Source organism: Anser brachyrhynchus, assembly GCF_964034855.1.
Source record: "Anser brachyrhynchus genome assembly, chromosome: 1".
NCBI lineage: Eukaryota > Metazoa > Chordata > Aves > Anseriformes > Anatidae > Anser > Anser brachyrhynchus.
The window spans coordinates 139,763,761-139,781,208 of NC_137694.1; the positions used below are offsets into that span (position 1 = coordinate 139,763,761).

At 53.2% G+C, this 17,448-nt stretch overlaps 1 protein-coding gene across 2 annotated transcripts; it reads right to left on the reverse strand.

The window, feature by feature from the left end:
• Positions 1-228: 228 nt before the first annotated feature.
• On the reverse strand, positions 229-12,918 carry SHOX (SHOX homeobox). 2 transcript variants are annotated; one of them, XM_080590260.1, is made up of 6 exons: positions 11,268-12,918; positions 10,387-10,755; positions 7,400-7,608; positions 3,082-3,139; positions 2,904-2,992; positions 229-2,010 (listed from the first exon to the last, which is right to left on the reverse strand). In XM_080590260.1, exons 2-6 carry the CDS (start codon positions 10,658-10,660, stop codon positions 1,765-1,767), a joined length of 876 nt encoding a protein of 291 aa, XP_080446386.1. In that variant the 5' UTR covers positions 10,661-10,755; positions 11,268-12,918; the 3' UTR covers positions 229-1,764. The 2 variants fall into 2 exon arrangements, with proteins under 2 accessions (XP_080446386.1, XP_080446385.1); XM_080590259.1 differs by having other exon boundaries at positions 10,387-12,918.
• Between the last annotated feature and the right edge of the window lie 4,530 nt (positions 12,919-17,448).

A 17,448-nucleotide genomic window follows, 5' to 3' on the forward strand; every position in this document is an offset into this window, starting at 1 on the left:
ATTTTCGTAGTCCCCATCATTTCTGCATTTATATTAGTTTGTTTAAGCATTACCTTTAGACTTGGTAACTAAATCACAGGCAAAATTTAAAATGACCAAATATCAAACTTGTCCACCTCTACAAAACACTTCTGTGGGTTGTTGTTTGTTTGGTTTTTCTCTTTACTTAAAATGATTGCAAAAAAATGTCATACAGACTTTTCAGCTTACTTCCCAGAAATATGGCACGTTGACTCGACTAGAAATCATGGCATCTACCTTTTCCCATATGTGATACATATAACTTTATCCATTCATAGAGGACTCAGACTGTCATTTTGGCAAGGAGCTGCAATGCACCAGTCTGAGCATAAAGGACTTAAGTTATGGTTCTTGCAGAATCGGTTATTAACAGAATAAGTACGGCTATTTCTTTTTAATCTATAATATTTACAGTATTGCACTTTACTGCACTTAATTGCATTTCACTAAAATTAACACTGCATCAGTATTATGCCTTAAAACCATATGTCCATCTTTGTCGTATAAGTCATTCTTTCTACATCCTGTAAAACAGCAAGATTTCAATTCAACGATCCAGACATTTGGGAAAAAAATAGAAAAATTGACCTGTTTCTATGGCACAACACATCTCTTTGAGTTCAGGTGATTCTGGCAAAACAGGTGCATTTCTTAGTGTTCCCATCTTTCAAGTTATCATTAAAGATTAGTAAATTCTAGTCTCTCTTTTTTTTCCTTTCAAAGGACATAGCCATTTGAGACACACATTTTCTGTTATTGCTGCTTTTTTTTTTTTATAGGAAAGAAAGGAAAAAACTGCCTTGCCTCAGATCTGAAATTCCACATTTAAATTCAAACCAGTTCTGCAGCAGCAGCTCCTCAGTGATGGAAGAGATTCATGGCAGTGAAATAATACTGTTGGCAACAAAGAAATGTCATCTTTAATGGAGACCAGCCCCAAGGATTTATTATTTATTATTATTATTATTTGTTTTGTTTAGTTTTGTTCTAATATACTTTTGATCCTCAAAACGTGTTTAGTTAGACACATGCACAAGGTAGCAAAACTGACAGCAGCGGATGACGTTATGCTGGAGCGATCACTTTTGCCAGGGTCAAAAAAAATATCCAAAGGTCCCCAATGTTCACAGATTAACATAATTTAGAGATCGTTTCCTTCTCTGTTGTTGTGGTGGTGGTGGCGGCGGTGTTTTGTTTTTCTCTCTCCTCTTTCCCTCCTCTCTGTCTGTCTGTCTGTCCTCCCACCTACTTTCTCCTCTTCAAAGTCTCTGGTTTGTGTTTGCGTGTGTGTGCGTGCGTGTGTGTGAGTGTGCCCGGGAACCCGGGGCCGGGAGAGTTTCCCCACACGCCAACGGCCACCAACGGCTCCCAACGGCCGCTAACGGCCGCCAACGGCAACCAACGGCCGCCAACGGCTCCCAACGGCAACTAACGGCCTCCAACGGCCGTCAACGGTCGCCGTCTTCGCCCCGGCTCCCCCCGGCCACGAAGTCTCTGCTGGGCGGGATGAAGCGAAGGAGAGCAGCCGGAGAAGGCTGCCGGAAAGTACTGGAAAGAAAGCGAGGGGAAAGAAATCAAAAAGAAACAAATAAAATAAAAGAGGACAAAAATTAAAAATAATAATTAAAAAAAAAACGGAGAGCAGGAGGCGGGGCGGCCCGGGGCCCGGGGCGATGGGTGGGGTGGGGGGGGGTCGAGTAAGGGGCTGTGTGTGCGCGGGAGGGGGGCCGGGGCCGAAGCGTGTCAGAGCCCCAGGGCCTCGGCGTGCTTGCGGGCCTTGAGCCGCAGGTCGGCGATGCTGGAGTTCTTGCTGTTGCTCTTGGCGGCGGCGGCCACCACGGCGGCGGCGGAGGCGGACTCGGCCAGGGAGGCGATGGGCAGCCCGAAGGGCGGCGGCGGGAACATCAGGTAGGGCGCGTGGGCCGCCAGGTGCGGGTGCAGGTGCGGGTGCGCGTGGGCCACCCCCTCCAGCTGCAGCTGCGCCTGGACCTGGGCGGCGGCGGCAGAAGAGACACGGCGTCACGGCACGGCTCGGCACGGCACGGCACGGCACACACAGGGACAAACCCACCCCACGCCCCGCCCGGACACCGCAAATCAAAGGACAAACCCACCCCACACCCCGCCGTAACACCGCAAGTCGAAGGACAAATCCGCGCCGCAACCGCTACACAACTAATTCCACCCCCCCCACACACACACACCTTTCTTCTTTTCTTTCTCTTTTTTCTGTCCTTTTTCCTTCTGTTTTAAACCTAGCTAAAAAAACTCGCCGCCTTTCTGCCAGGGCGGTGTTTGCTTTGGAGAGCCCTCGACCTGCGCAAACACGCTGGGTTGACTGAGAGATTTCAGCTCCGGGGAGTTTGGGGTGGGGGGTGGGGGGGAAGTTTATTTATGTATTTAATTATTTTGGTCCAAATATGTCTTTTAAAAATCAATACAATTAATCTGTCAGCTCCACGTGTCTCCGAGAAGGAGAAGGTGGCGGAGGGTCCCTTCGGGCCGGGAAAATCGATTCCCCGATTAATTGACGAAAAAAAAAAAAGAAGAAGAAGAAGAAGAAGAGGGGGGGAAAGCGACAAGAGCCGGCTGCTAAGGGCCGGGTTTCCCCCACACCCAGGCCCCCCTCATCCCCTTGTGCCCCCACGGGGGGGGGGTCGCGGAGCCCCCTCCCCGGGGCCCGAGGGGCGCTGAGCCGTCGGCAGCAGGGCGGGGGCTCCTTCGCCAAGTTTTTTTACGGGCTGTTTTTAAAACGTGCCAACTTGTGTATAAACGGCACTTGTAAACGTGTCCGGCTTCCTCCCGTGCAAACGAAAAGGGGGTCGGAGCTCGCCGGGAGGGGAGGGGGAAAGGGAAAGGGAAAGAAAAGCGGAGCTAACTACCTGTTGGAAAGGCATCCTCAGGGCTCCCATATTCACATACGGGGCCACTCTGCAGGCGTCTAAATGGCTGGCGGTCCCCAGGATCACACCTGCGGGGAGACACGGGGCCGGGTGAGCAATGAAGGCGCCCCAGGGTCCGAGCCCGCCGCCCCCCGGCCGGCCCGCGCCCCCTGCCCACCTTTGTGCATCTGGTTTTCCTGCTTTCGGCACTTTGCTCTCCTGTTCTGGAACCAGACCTGTAAAAAGAAAAGGCAAACAAAAACAAAAACAAAAAAAAAAAAAAGAAGAAGAAGAAATTGGAGGTAGACTGGGGCAGCTGCTAAGAAAGCGGATTAGCGCCGGGGCCGGAGGGGGGAGCCGGGCCGGGAGGCTCCGCGCAGCTCCGTCCCCGGGAGCACAGCGCAGCCCGAGGGGCAACCCCTCTGCCTGCGGGGGGGGGTCCCGCTTTTGGGGGGTGAATCCAGGAGGCGAGAAGCCGCCCCGCAGTCTGGGGACCCGGGGGCTTCGCACTGAGCCCCCCCCGGGGCGGGCTGGCAGGAGCCGGGGAGAGCCGCGGCTGTCCCTGCGCCCCCTGCCCGGAGCAGGGGGCTGCGCTGGCAAATCCCTAAATCTACCCACGCCAAGTCCAGGGGCGACCCGCTGCCCAATCCCATTGCACCTCAGCGCCCAGGGAGCAGCCGGCATGGGGTCTGGCCCCTGGACCTGGCCCCTAAAAGACGGGGCCGGGCCACCCGCCTGCTCGCCCAGGGCCGGGCGTGGGAATGCCGGCGACCTCGGAGGAGCTGCGAGACACCGAGCTGAACAAAGGGGCTGAGTCACTCCCGTTCCCCAAAACGTTAGAGTGAAAGAAACCTCGCTTCTGTAGCAGAGAAGAGCAACATCCTCCCGGACCGGGATTCAGAGAAGTACGTATGCCCCTGCCCGAGAAACGCCTGCAAACCAGTAATCCTGCCCTAATTCCGGGCTCCCTGACTCGAACAAGCTTGGGACCTTCAGTCGCCACCGCGACTTTTCCGAGGGCATTTCTGATGTTGGTCACTTTCCCGGGGTGCTCGGTTTAGCGACTCTCCCCAAGGGGACCGTCAGAGGCAAGGACCGAAACATTGCGCGGCCCCTGATCCGCACACCAAAGCCACCGCTTGTGGACAAACATTGACTTTCACGGCTGATAAAATCTTGGAGCTAAGTAAACACCTTCCACCTTTGATGTTCTCGCACTTGCCAAGAGATCATACGGTTAATTAATACTAACTGCACTTCCTACATCAAATTTTCCCTTCAAGCTTTCTTCAATTGCCTTAATGATGGTCATTTACAACGGAGTAATTAGTGCAAAGAAAGGCTTCCAAAGGCATTAATTACCTCGGGTACCTCAGTGATTTTCTTAAGTAGGAATTGGCCTTCTCTGATTTCCAGCACCATTTTTCCTGCCAGGGGTGGCCCGGGGAGAGCGGGCGGCTGCGGGGCGCTGCGGACTGCCCACTGTCGCCTGTCGCCGACACGGCCCCCCCGCGACAAGCCCGCATCTGCCGCCGCAGCCCTGGCTGCCCCTCCGCATCCTGACACGCACCGCACCGGCTGCGTTTCGTGCCGCAGCGCACCGGCAGCGTCTCTGCCTTTAAGCCGGGCTGCTGGGGATTTTTAGATAAGCACGCAAAATATCATCGGGCGGTTGCGACAATAATGCTTTTTTTTTTTACAGTTGTAAATCCTTGCAGGAAATCTCCTCGTGTGTGTTTCCCCCCGCACGCCACCCCCTCCGGCCCCCCTTGCTCTCTCTCTCCCTCTCCAAAGGAGTATAAATTGTCAGGAGGAATTTAAGCAGCGTTTAAACAACTTCTCTTGCAAATCAGAACATCTTTCAAACAGAAATTATATTTAAATCTGGAAAACGAAGTGCCCTTTCCCTTTAGCTATGAAAAAATAAGGTTATGAGGAATAAAAGTGATGAATTAGCCACTGCGTTAAGCGATAATAAATCAGGCTTGGTGTGATTCACGATCAATTCCAATTAGTCATGAATATGCTAAGTAAAGCACAGTACACTGTTTTAGACAGTTATTTCTTCATTAAGGATCACTCAGTGATTTCTTTCACAAATGCTCTAATCTGATTTCCTTTTGATTTCCATTAGAGACAGTGAATAATGACATTTAATTTAGCCCTGCACCATAAACCCAAAGATATTTGTTGTAATTGAATTACTGCCTGCTCCTCACTATGGTCTCATAACTTTCAATTATAACCCTGACAGCTGGGTGATATGAGTTTCCAGTACAACACTAAAAATAAAAGGTTAATAAGGACTAGCTACCATAGGAGCTTCAATTTATTTACAGCAAATTTCCACACTAAATTGAAACTATATCCTTTAACAGCAAGGGACAAGCGCTTCAGATAGGAATTAGAGAACAATTCTGAAAGTATTTAAAAAAAAATCTTCCCCTTTTTTCCCTCCCCTTCTGCTTTTTTTTCCATTTCCATTTCTTGATGGATATCAAGCTCTCAGTTTATTTCCTAATTAATTATCTATTTCTCCTCTTTTCCCTCTTGATGTTTCTTTTATTTCTAGCATTATTTTCATTCGTGCAAACCTCTTTTGTAAGATGATTAAATATATATATAACATATTTGTCTCTCTCATAGTCTCCACCGGAATCAGTAGCGCTTTTCTCTCTCTCTCTCTCTCTCTCTCTTTTTTGGTGTGCTGTTTTAAGATCTGTAAGCACTTGAAGCACCAATTTTCCTGCAACTATGAACATCCTGTTAAGGTGCTGCTCAGTAATAAAGTACTTGAAAGAAAGAGTGCAGAATTCAATTACAAGTAATTTATTTTTATAGAAACAGTACATCAAGGCCTTGGAAAGATATTACAGAGCCCAAGTAAGAAGATCTGGGAAGATGACATAAGAGTTGATGTCCCCTTCAGCAAAAGTTTAATCTTTTCATTAATTTATATGGTGTGCTTAGATCAATCTTCCGGGAGAGTGCAGGCCAGCAGCACTCTGAACCCCTGCAATATCCCCTGCAAGCATCCCTCTCTAAGACGAGTGCCCGGCGCCATCCCCTACCCTGCTCTCCTATACCGAGAGAGGCAGGAGCTGAAAAGAGCCTTTAAAAATAAAATAATAAAAAAGAAGAAGAAGGAGAAAAAGAAGAAGAAGAAGAAGAAGAAGAAGAAAGAAAACAACCCCGCTAAGCTATTTATTTCGGGAAATGCCTCCGGGAGGCAGCTGTTTGGAGCGAGCTGCTCGCTCGCCTGCTCGGATGGAGGCGTGCTGAAGGGTCCGGGACCCTGCCCCTCGGCTTCCCCCCGTGGCTCTCACGGGAAAAAGCAGCCCCTCGCTCCCCGCCTCTCCCCGCCAGGCTCGGGGAGCACCGACCACCTTCCAAAAGCACCGCGGGGACCCTGCCGGAGGCGGGGGGCAGCCGCCGATGCCCCCACGGGCACCTATGGGCACCTATGGGCACGCAGGCGCCCGGGCAGCAGCTGTACATGTGCACGCATCCATCGCCTCCAGGCTGCTTTGGTCTTTGGTGACTTTTTCTGGCTGGGTTTTGGTTTGCTTTGGGGTCTCTGAGGCCAAGCACCGAGCCCTAACCCAGCAAGGGGGTTCCTGCAGGTTTCTCCTGCTCTGCGGGCCTGCTCAGAGAGCCACAGGTTGATCATATTAATTATTTCTAGGGTGCTGGGTTATTTTGTTTGTTTGTTTGTTTCTATGAGACATCTGGTTTGGGGATGCGTTCCCTAGTTGGCTTCAGGTTTGGGGAGGGGGTGTATTTTCCCCCTGCAGCAAGACACAAATCGAGTTTAAAAACAATCGATGCGAAGCCACAGAAGCAGACGGCTCCGATGGCCCTAGAAATACAGCAAGCCGGACCTATTTTCAAGGTTTAGAAGGCTAATTGGTATTTAGCTGCATCTGAAGCGGGATGGGAGGGCCGGGGGGAGACTCCGGCAGATGGGGTGCCATGCATTCATACGCTTGCTGTGCGAAGCAGAGGGGGCACCTTTCCCCCGGCTCTGGCTAATCCCGTCCCCGAGCACCCGAACCGTCTAGCCTTATGCACGGCGATTGTTTTCTGCCACCCCCCTTCCCTTTTTTCTTATACAAACGGCTCTATAAAAGGAAGGGGGAGAAGAAATGAGGATTAAGGGAGAGTTAATGGCACGTTTGCAAGGAAAAATACGATAATAAATAAAATAAAATTTGAAAAGGCAAATCGCACAGTTGTTAGAGGCTCCTCATCACCACCACCCCGAATATAAAAATCAAACCACCTTCCTAGGAATTGCAAGGACCGGGCAGACGCCCTCAGAGCAGCCTTATTGTGTGGCAGGACAGGTACACCGGCATCGCAAACAGCTTCCCCATCACACGTGTCGTCTCTGCCTTCACCTCCCCGCTTGGGATGAAACGGGGCACTGCGCTAGGATCCGCTGGCAGGGAGGAGGTGAGGTGAGGACGTTTCCAGGAACAGAGCCTTTCTCTTACCTGAACCCTAGCTTCAGACAGTCCCAGCCTCTGGCTTAGTTCCTCCCTCATGAAGGCATCCGGATAGTGAGTCTCATCAAAAAGTCTTTCCAGCTCATTCAGCTGCTCTAGTGTGAAATTGGTTCTGCTTCTCCTTTGTTTGAGTTTGGTCTGTCCATCTTCATCTTCTGACTTCACGTCTTCCCTCTTCTCTTTGCACTCGTAGATCCCTGCCGGGAGGGGGAAGGGGAAAACGACACTGAGCCTCCCCGCAGCACCGCTCCCAAGTTTCTCTCGCAGCACACGGACGCTCCCCCCCCTCCCGTCTCCGCTTCCCCAAATTCAGCTCAGCCCGTGGGGGCACCGCTGGGCACCGGGGGCCCGGGCAGCCCGGGGCAGGGCCGCGCCGTCGGGGCAGGGCCGGGGAGCACCGCGTCGGGCTGAGCACGGCCGATTCCCCGGCAGAAAAAAAAATGTAGATATTATTATTGTTGTTATTATTACTATTTTAACTTTATGTTCTTTGCAGGGGCAGGCCGGGGAAGGGGCTGGCAGGAGAACTGCCGGTACCCCGCGGCGGGGGAAGGGGGTTTCTCCGCTGCTGTTTTCTCCCGAAATAAACAAGGTTGTGTAAGAAGCTCCCCGCTGGGGTCATGGTGAAGCTGGGCTGGAAATGTTTGCCTCGTACAAGAAACTTTCCGCGGGCCTGGGACCGAGAGCGTCCTCTCCCGTCCCCCTCCCCGTTATCACCCCCTTCCCCCGGATCCAAGCACCCCGCGGCCGCACGGCCTGTCGGGGGGCAGCGGGCTCAAGGACCGGGGGTGCCCCCAACCCCTCCAAACACCCCCAGCCCCAATGGGGGGCTCGGGGAGGGCTGGTGATGGAGACAGCCGCCTGGCCACGCGTGTCCGGGACAGAGGGGAGTAGGACTGGGGGGCAGTGAGGGAAAGCGACTGCCCTTTCTTGCCTACGCGTGTGATTTTGGGGGCGTCTTGCTTTCGCTTCCTTTCTCTCCTTCTTCCTTACTTTGCCCAGCGGCCTAAAGCACCGTGCCCCTTTCAGCCCGGTTAGCGGAACGGGAGCGAGGCACCGGCGGGGTACCGGGATTTTGTCCCGCTTCCCCGCCGCGGGCCGGGGCGGCCGCATCAGCAGACGGTGCCGAATTCAATCCGGTTCTCCCTCCTCACCACATGCATACGTGTTTTATCTACACGCATCTCTGCGCATGCACGTATATCTAAGCCTATATAATCGGAGGCATTCCGAAATTCATATGACTAAGCTCGTGTTGACTTCTGAAATGCAAACTGTCCCCGACCGTAACCACTCCTCCGGGCTCCCCGGCTCCAGGCTTGCGACCGCCTGCCTAAAACTTTGGGAAGGGTCCGGCCTCCCGAGGGGTGTTAGCTGCTTGTTTTTAATGGCATTTTGTTCGCGCTTCTCCTGTAAGGGGAACCCCTATTAAAAGACGAGGGGACTAACCCAGCAAATGCCTAGGGAAAATGAGCCGCGTTCAAAAGCTCTGTCTCCTTTCGGAGATACGGGGCTACAGCATGTCCGTGATAGGTATAAAATATTAACTAGCATATCGGTGGGACTGAAATCACACGCTGGAATCAGTTGAAATTAGACTGAAACCTGGCATGAATTTAAACTGTCACAAGCATCTCAGTTCTTTCCAACTCCTCCCTTCCATCCCCACCCCCAGCCCCTCTCCATAGATTAGATTAGCTAAACATACAAGCCAGAATTTCGATACACGGGGAAAAGGGGGAGTAGCAGAGAGATTTTTTTCGTTCGTTCGCTTTTCTTTTTTTTTTTTTTTAAGATTATTTTTTTTCCTGGAGCGTGCCCTGTTAGGTTTTTGTTTGTTTGTTTTTGTTTGTTTTTTTCTTAATATCTTCCATGCGGATAATTCCGCTCCGCTGATCCCTCTCCCTCTGCTAACCCGCGACCCGGGCAGCGCAAGCAGCAGGGCTGCGTGGAAGCGGCTTGCGCAGAAATGCGGGTACCCGACCCGATCGCACCCGGTCCTTCCATTTGGGGAGGGGGTGGAAGGGAGAAGGATATTGCACAAGCGTCGGGGCTGTAAATTAAATCGCCGTTCACCCAACGTTATTATTAAACAAGATCAAACGGGAGGAAACAGCTGAAAGGCTGGCTGTTGTTCCCCAACCTATTAACCGCTTTTTATTACCCCGGGCTGGCCAGTAGCTCCCCAGGCAGGTCCACCTGTCCAACTCGCCTGGAGACACTTTCTCAACTTTCTCATCCCCCCCGCCCTTCGGTGCTCCCCTTTCCCCGCGAGCCTGGGCACGGTGCTGAGCCAGCCTGCTGGAAAATCGCCTTTTATTTCACCTCCCTCCTGCCAGCAGCGGGGCCGCCGCTCCGAGCCCCTCCGGGCCGCCCCCCGGCCCAGGTGAGAGGGGCGGGCAGGGTCCCGAGGGCCCCTGTTTGGGGAGGCTCCGCCTCGCCCCGGCCCGGCCCGGCTCGGCTCGGCCCGGCCCGGGTTGCTGCCCGGGGCTCGGAGCACGGGGGTCGCGGGGAGCCCCCCGCACATCGGCCATCCCCCCCCGGGGGGAGAGGCAGCCTCCCGGAAGCAGGAAGAGCAGGTCTGCGGAGGCTGCGAGCCTCCCGGACGAGGCTGCCTCGTCCCTAAAGGCGCGGACTGGCAAAAAAAAAAAAAAATATATATATATATATATCCTAAAAACATCTGCCCCCTTTCCCCGTGCGAGAGATCGCCCAGGGCACCGCACCGGCGGCGGGCCGGGGGGCGGCGGGGAGGGGGGGGAGGCCCGAGGCTGCGGCTCCTTTTGCACGCCGGGGCGCGCCTTGCACACGCACGGCCGGGTGCTGCTAAGCGCCTACGGGGGCAGGGGCCGGGGGGCTGCCCGCAAAGCCCCGCAAAGCTCCGCAATGCCGGGCTCGGGGCTCGGACCCGCTGCGCAGCGCCGGGGGCGGCCGGGGAGGGGGCCGGGGCGGAGGGCGGCCGGCCTCGCTCTTACCTTCGGCCGTCCTGCCCGCGGCGAACTCCTTCAGTTTGTCCTTGTCGCTCTCTACGTGGTCTTTGAAAAGGTGCACCGGGCAGTGGTTGCTGCTCTCGGTCATGTCCTGCAGGTTAGAGTCAGAGTTTCCAAGCTCCCTGGAGCGAGCCAACCCACTCTCCAAAACTTCCCTGTACGTGATCGTCTCCTTCTTGTTGCTGCTGCCACTGCCGCTGCTGCTCTCTTTGCTTTTCTGGTCAAAAGATTTGGATACAAAAGCTGTAAGTTCTTCCATGGCTGCCCGGTGATCTTATCCACAGAGATCCACTTGTTTTCAGTAGGAGATGTGGCCGTCCTCTCCGCACGCTGTTTTTGCACGTAGAAGATGGGCTGTATAGGGTTAGATCACTCCTGCTGTTATTTATGCCTTTCAATTTGAGATCACACTATTTATACATGGCTACCTCAGCCCAACCCCCAGCTCTCCCTGTCTCCAGCAATTACTGCCTGCTCCATAGTCGCAGGCGGACTCCTAGCAGCTATCTCCCCCACCTCAGTCCAGCAATTGGCTTTCTTTTCATTTCATCACTGTTTGGCATCTCCGCACCTCGGTTTGGGGAGGCAAAGAGGCGAGAGCGAAAAAAGAGGGGGAGAGGGAGAGGGAGAGAGAGGAATAAAAGGGAGGGGAAAAGGAGCAAAACATAAAAATCGGGGTCTGCATTCCATAAAGGGGCTGCAGAAATGAAAGTCGAGGAAGACTTAATTGACTGTAAGGACATCCTGTGCGCGGCAACACTGTGAGTAAAAGCGGACCCAGCTAACCAAATAACTGTGCTCCTGCCATTAAGTGTGTCGCTACCAAGAGGAAAGGAAAATGATTGTTCAATAAAAAGGTAACGAACAAAAAGCTGCAGACGTGCGTTTTGTTGCGATCCCTCCAAATCCGACCGGCTTCGCTGCTTAGCTAATTTGGCTTAACCGAGCGGTCGGAATGATCGGCGACCCCCCCACAAAAAAATGCTCTTTGCAAAGCGCTGCTTGTGGCGGCCCGGGCTGGGTGCGCGGAGGGGACCAAGGGCTGCGGGGAAGGGAGAGGCGAGGAGCCCCCATGGTCCTGCTCGGGGGGCTCGGAGGGGGCGTGGGGCGGGGGGCTCGCCAGCTGCGGGGGAGCACCGCGGGGTCCGTTTTCGTGCTTGCTGCTCGTACGTTGGCTGGAGATACCTATGGGGGAAATCACGATCTGAAATGCGTCTTTGGCTGGAGAGCTGCCCTGCTGCGTGCAGCGGAGGGGTAATTTGTTAGCACGGGAGTTTGTACTCGACAGATAGAGCATTACATCGTCTGTCTTTTCTTTTCCTTTTTTTTTTTTTTTTTTTTTTCTTCATTCTTTCTAACGAAACCTAGCCTGCTTGATTTAAGATAGGACTCGGCACTAATTTCCCCGCCTCGGTCTTCCTAGGCTGCCGTTAGTTTTGGTGTAGCCCCGGATTAATAATTATTACTTTGTGCGCCTGAATAGCTGCCTGAAATTAATCTCCAGATAACGGCGATGGCATTCCTAGCACTTCTCCGCCCGGCTCGAGCTGCATGCGGAGCTGACTTTCTGGCTATTTTATTTCCCCCTCTTCTCCCGGGGCTGTAAGGCAGCGGGTTCGGCGTTTGGCGGAATTTGGTCCTCTATTCGTTTAGCTTTTGACTTCCCGTGTCAGTTCCTCGTCTCGACTTTGCGATAATCGGAGCCCGTAATCACGCCGCCCTCTGCTCTCAATTGCAACCAAAGGAGGCTTCTTGCCCGAGCGAGGGGCCATTGTTTCTTTTTCTAGGGGAGCGTGCGACTGCTCCGATAATTAGCAGAACGCCAAAACCCTAAAAATACGTTTAATTAAGCCAAAGGTGCCCCCAGCACCAGAGTTAACACCTCCACAGGAGGAGGGGGAAAAATAATAATCGAGGAAGCAATTAATAAAGGGCTTTAAAAAATCAATCTCCCCCTGTGCGAATTTAAAATGATTATCTAGGGGACAAGGATTGATCATTTGATCTCGGCCCTGCGGATATCCCTGACATTTATTATATTGTTGTGTCTCGGTGGCATCCTTCCTCCGGAGTTCATTTAACAAGTGAGGGAGCCGAGGAAGCCTTACAACTTAACAAACAGGTCTTGTCATTGCAAACGCCAATCAAATCCGAGGCTCTAATGTATATCACACGGCACCACATAAATAATAAAGGCAAGCGATAGACGTGGAAGCGATGTATGTCTAAAAAAAAAAAAAAAAAAAAAAAACACAAGCTGCTTCTGCCTCTATCATGTGCCTGCGTGTGTAAGGCCGGGCTGCCGGGGACAGGGGCACGCACGGACAGACGGACGGACACCCAGACGCACCGACCCCGCCGCCGGGGAAACTTTCCCGGCCGGGATCGGCTCCCCCCTCCGCTCCCAGCCCCTCCGCAGCTCCTCCAGCCAGCGGGGGAAGGACAGACAGACAATCCCGGCCCTTCTTCCCCCCCACCCCCCCCCCATCCCCAGGAGCCGCTGGGGCTCGCACTCCCGGGTCCCCCATCCCCTCCCCGCGCCCCCCCGACCCTTCCCGCCGCCCCCGGGGCTCCTGCCCCCGGGGACCGGGGCGAACCCAAGCCCCCCCCCCCCAAAAAAAAAACACAGCCCCCCTCCCCTTTCCGCCTTCCTTCCCCGCCCGGTGGAGAGAGCCGGTTGCACCCCCCCCGCAAAGCCCCCCAGGGTCCCGGTGCCCTCGGGGGGCTGCGGGACCCCGGGGCAGCCAGCGGGCGCGCACACGGCGCAGCAAAGCCCCCGGCCCCTCCGCCACCAGCCGGGCAGGGAGCCCGGGGCCGGGGGGAACTTGCCTCAGATGGCTCCGAAAGCAAAAAAGCGAAACAAAGCACCGGAAAGGGAAAGGGGAAAGAAAAAAAAAAAGGGGGGGGGGAATTTAAAAAAAAAAATAGCGGTGCAAATCGTAACCCTCCCCGGGGATCCGGCCGCAGCCCCGAGGGGGTCGCGGGGATGAGGGGCTCGGCCCGGCCCTGGGGGCTGCGGGGAGCGGGGGCAGGCGGGCAGCGCCCCCGGCCCCCCCTCGTAGCCCGCAGCCGGGCGGCCAGCGAGGGCAGGGGGGCGAGGGTGCGGGGAAAGGTGGGGGGCGCTTCTGCTAGTCCCCGCTGCAAACTTTGGCCGCGCATCCGGCGGGGAGCTGCGCTCATTGCTGCGCCTGATAACGGGCTGGGGAGGAGGGATGGGCAGAGGGAGGGAGAGAGGGAGGGAGGGAGGGAGAAAGGGAGGGAGGGGGAAAAGAGGGAGGGAGCTGCTGTCCAAACCCCGTTCCCTCGCAGGCACGGGGCTCCCGGGACCCTGTCGCAAAACTGACAACTCCCCGGCGCCCCCGGCCCGCTCGGCACCCCGCCCCCCCGGTTAGGCAAAAGGCCCCCTTTCCTCTCCCCGTCCCCATCCCCTGCAGGACGAGGCAGCATCTCCAGGGGCTGCCCGGCCCCCGGGTCACCTGCGGGGGGCCGCGCTCCTAAAGCCCCCTTCTCCCCCCAGCCCTCCCTGGGGCACCGTGCAGGACCCCCTCATCTCCTCCCGCAGGGCGAAGCACCCCCTCGCCCCTTCTCCTCCCTCTCCCCAACTACCCCCGTGCCTTCCCCAGGGGGCTGAGGACCCCCCTCTAAGCCGCCCCCCCCTGCAAAGTCACCCCCCCGGTGGCCGTCCCGGGGCCCCGCACGGCGCCGGCCGTGCCGCCCCCCCCCGGGTGCGAGCTGCGGGAAAAGCGGCGCCGGGAGCGCACGGGGCAGGAGCCCGAGGGGCCATAAAGCCGGCAGTGTGAGCAGGGAAACCTCGCCCTGCCGGGGAGCAGCTCCGGACCAAGTACCACAGAAGAGCGATTTTTTTAATTATTTTTTTTTTCCTCGTAATATCAATAGTTTTGTTATTCTCCGTTCCGCTCGCAGAGGGACCTCTTGACCATCGGGGGCTTTCTCCGAATTAAACGAGAGGAATAATTGTGAATGAGTTCGAGCGTTGCATTGGCTTTAAGCATTTCCAAGGCGAAGGATTGGATTTCATATTTATAAGAGGAATTTACATTTGTACATTGACTCACGGGATGACGTAGAGCGAGACCAATTTCCTCCCTCCCTCCCTCCCCCCGCTTCAGCTTATTTTGGGCGAAATGGGGCAAATAAGCAAACAGAAAAATCATCGTCTTAATTCACGCTTTAATAAGCGCTGACCCGAGGAGCAAGATTTGAGTAGATAACGGAGTCCCCTCTCTCCACCGCCAACACTCTCTCTCCCCCCTCTCCCTCTCTCCCGTGATTAATTCGGAGACTGTAATCATGGATATTGTACATCAAACCTTTCTGCTCATGCTACAGACTCCTGCAGATTTTTATTGGTTTACATGAAAGCGAGTAAACATATTTCAGAGGATGCCCTTTCAATCTGGCTCCATTTCCACAGCACATAATTCCAAGGACAATTTGTTTTAATAATAAGAATGGATGCAGTGTTAATGGTTTTCAATTTGTGTTGTGTTTTTTTTTTTTAATTAAATATTTATAAGTATCGATCGAGGGTTTCAGGATTTTACAGACGTCTTAACACATTTCATAGATGGGATTTTTTTTAATTTAGAAACCTGCGTCGTATTCTCTTTTATGCTGTTTATTGATTTAAGCAACATCCGTGTCTCAAATGAGAGACTAATAGATTTTCATTAAAATAGGCTCTCTTAATCCTGATTGTGAATGGATATGATTGATCCTTCCAGCACACTACACATCTATAATATTAATAAAGGACATTACCATGGCAGGACTTGTTTTTCCGTCGTCAGTGGACTTTTTATTTTTTTTCCTCCCTGAAATCTTAAAGATTTATTTGGGGGCCGTAAAATGGCCCACAGGAGGGAAACGCATTGGGAAGAATACATTTTTATATTAGATCTTTTTTTTTTTTTTTTGGGGGGGGGGTAGCTTCAGTGGAAAGATATTTTTTTTTCTTTTTAATCCGCGATCCGCTGTGGAGACATATGGTGAAAATTAAACCGTTTCCCCGCAAATCTAATCTTAAAACATTTACGTTGAGTTTTATTTTTAGAAAAACAGTTTAGAAGGAGAGGCAAACAACCTTGGACGAAAAGTAAAATAAGGAAGAGAGGCAAGGCTGCAGTTGAGGCTAACAATAGGCTGCCTCCCAGGCGGAGGCTGCCGTGCGGGTGCCGTACCTGATGAATATGTTACGAAGCGTTCCGGACAGGAGGGGCTGCAGTAATTAATGGAGTGTGACAGAAATGCTAAGGGCTTAATTGTCTTTAGTCCGACTTCTCGAAACGTAACCAAAGGGGTAAATTAATTCGAGGCAAAAAACACACACAAACGCTCCCCTCTCTCCTGCGCAGAGGCACACGCTCACACTCGCACCCCGTCCCTTCTCCGCTCCAGCTATTTTTGAAGAAGCTGCATCTTTCCAGCCACGTTAATTACTCATACATTCATTACACGGAGCCCAGACCCCTTCAGACCCTCGTCTACTTTTACTTCTGGAAAAGAAAACAGTCGCGTGGTGAATCGCAATAAGCCGTAGCCTTTGTGTGTGTAATTAATTACAATTTAGTGGGCGAGGAGGATGGGTGAGCCGTCCCCTGGATTTCGCTCGCCCTGGATAACTCGAGCAGAATCGGAAGAGTCCGGCAGAAGGGAAAAAACAAACAAACAAATAAATAAATAACTGCAGGAAAGGAGGGAAAAAGTTCTGAGCTGCAAAGTTTGTACCGACGGTAGGGACACAAAAAGCACGCCGAGAGAATTGTTTGCCTCCTCCAGTAATGTGCTAGGGACGCTGCGATTTTGAACTCTGTAATAATGATTAATAAGTCAAAAGGGCATATTTTTCTTTTATGGTATGCAGCGCTCAGGGGAATATTCTGCGTATGTCTTTAAAACGAAGTAGGAATATTTACACACATGCACAGAGTTAGCAACAGCACCAAAGAAAGGAAAAAACCCACGAATATTTCAGTGAACTATTACATTTTTTCAATTATTTCCCAATGAGTATTTCAATGAACTGTTACATTTTCCCAATTCACAGGGAAGATTTATGGGATTATTAAGATTTCTAGTGGAAATATTATACAGTGGAAGTTTATCGTCTCTCAGGGATTGTACACCATTTGATATCAATTTCCAGATGTTATGATCTTTTTCAGAAAAAATAATTGAGTATATTAACTTCTCTCCTACAGAAGACTGTTTAGGTATTTATTTATTTACCCTGCCAAGGGCGCAACTCTCTCTTCCCTCCTTCTCGCCCCTTCCCAGGATGAAACCGGCGAAACGTTCGAGCGAGCTTAAATCACGAACCGGCTCGAGCCTCATGGGACGGAGTAATTCATTTGCGACTTTATTACGAGCAGAAGCCCGGGGCTTTGCCCCGGTTTTTGCAGAGCGGCAGCTGCCGCCGCCTGCCCCCTTCGCTTACCTGCAGCCGCCTGGAGCCGTGCGTGGGCACCCGGCCCACCCGCGCTCCCCCCCGGCGCCACGGGGCTGCGTGGAAGCCCCACGGGTGTCCGCGAAATGTCCCTTCGGGGCTTGTCCTCGCCCGTCCCAGCTCCATTCCCCCGCCCCCCCACCCGGTGCACACGCGTGCACATCCCCGCTGCGGATTTGCAGCAGCCCCACGGCCTCACGGCCGCGGGTGGGCGAGCGGGGCCGGCTGCAGACCCCACGGGCAGAGGCAGAGCTGGCTCCGGGTGCTGGCCTGCCCCCGAAGGGACAGGGGGTGCAAGGTTGGCTCGGCTTTACCAGGACAGTTAAAAATAAAAAAAAAGGGAGGGGGGCAGAAAATCAACTTCGGGAGACTCAGGTTTAAATAACAGCCTTTGATTTTCTGACAGTAAAATGGAAAACGCTTAACAGGAGTCAAGTTTTGATGTCTGAGGCTGGCAGCGCCCCCTAAAATTATATTGTCCTGCCTGCTGCTTCAAATTGGACCCAGGACCCTATAATGTCTCTCCGGGTCTTTATCTGCAGCCTTTCTGATTGCAAAACCATAATTGTATCATTTTACAC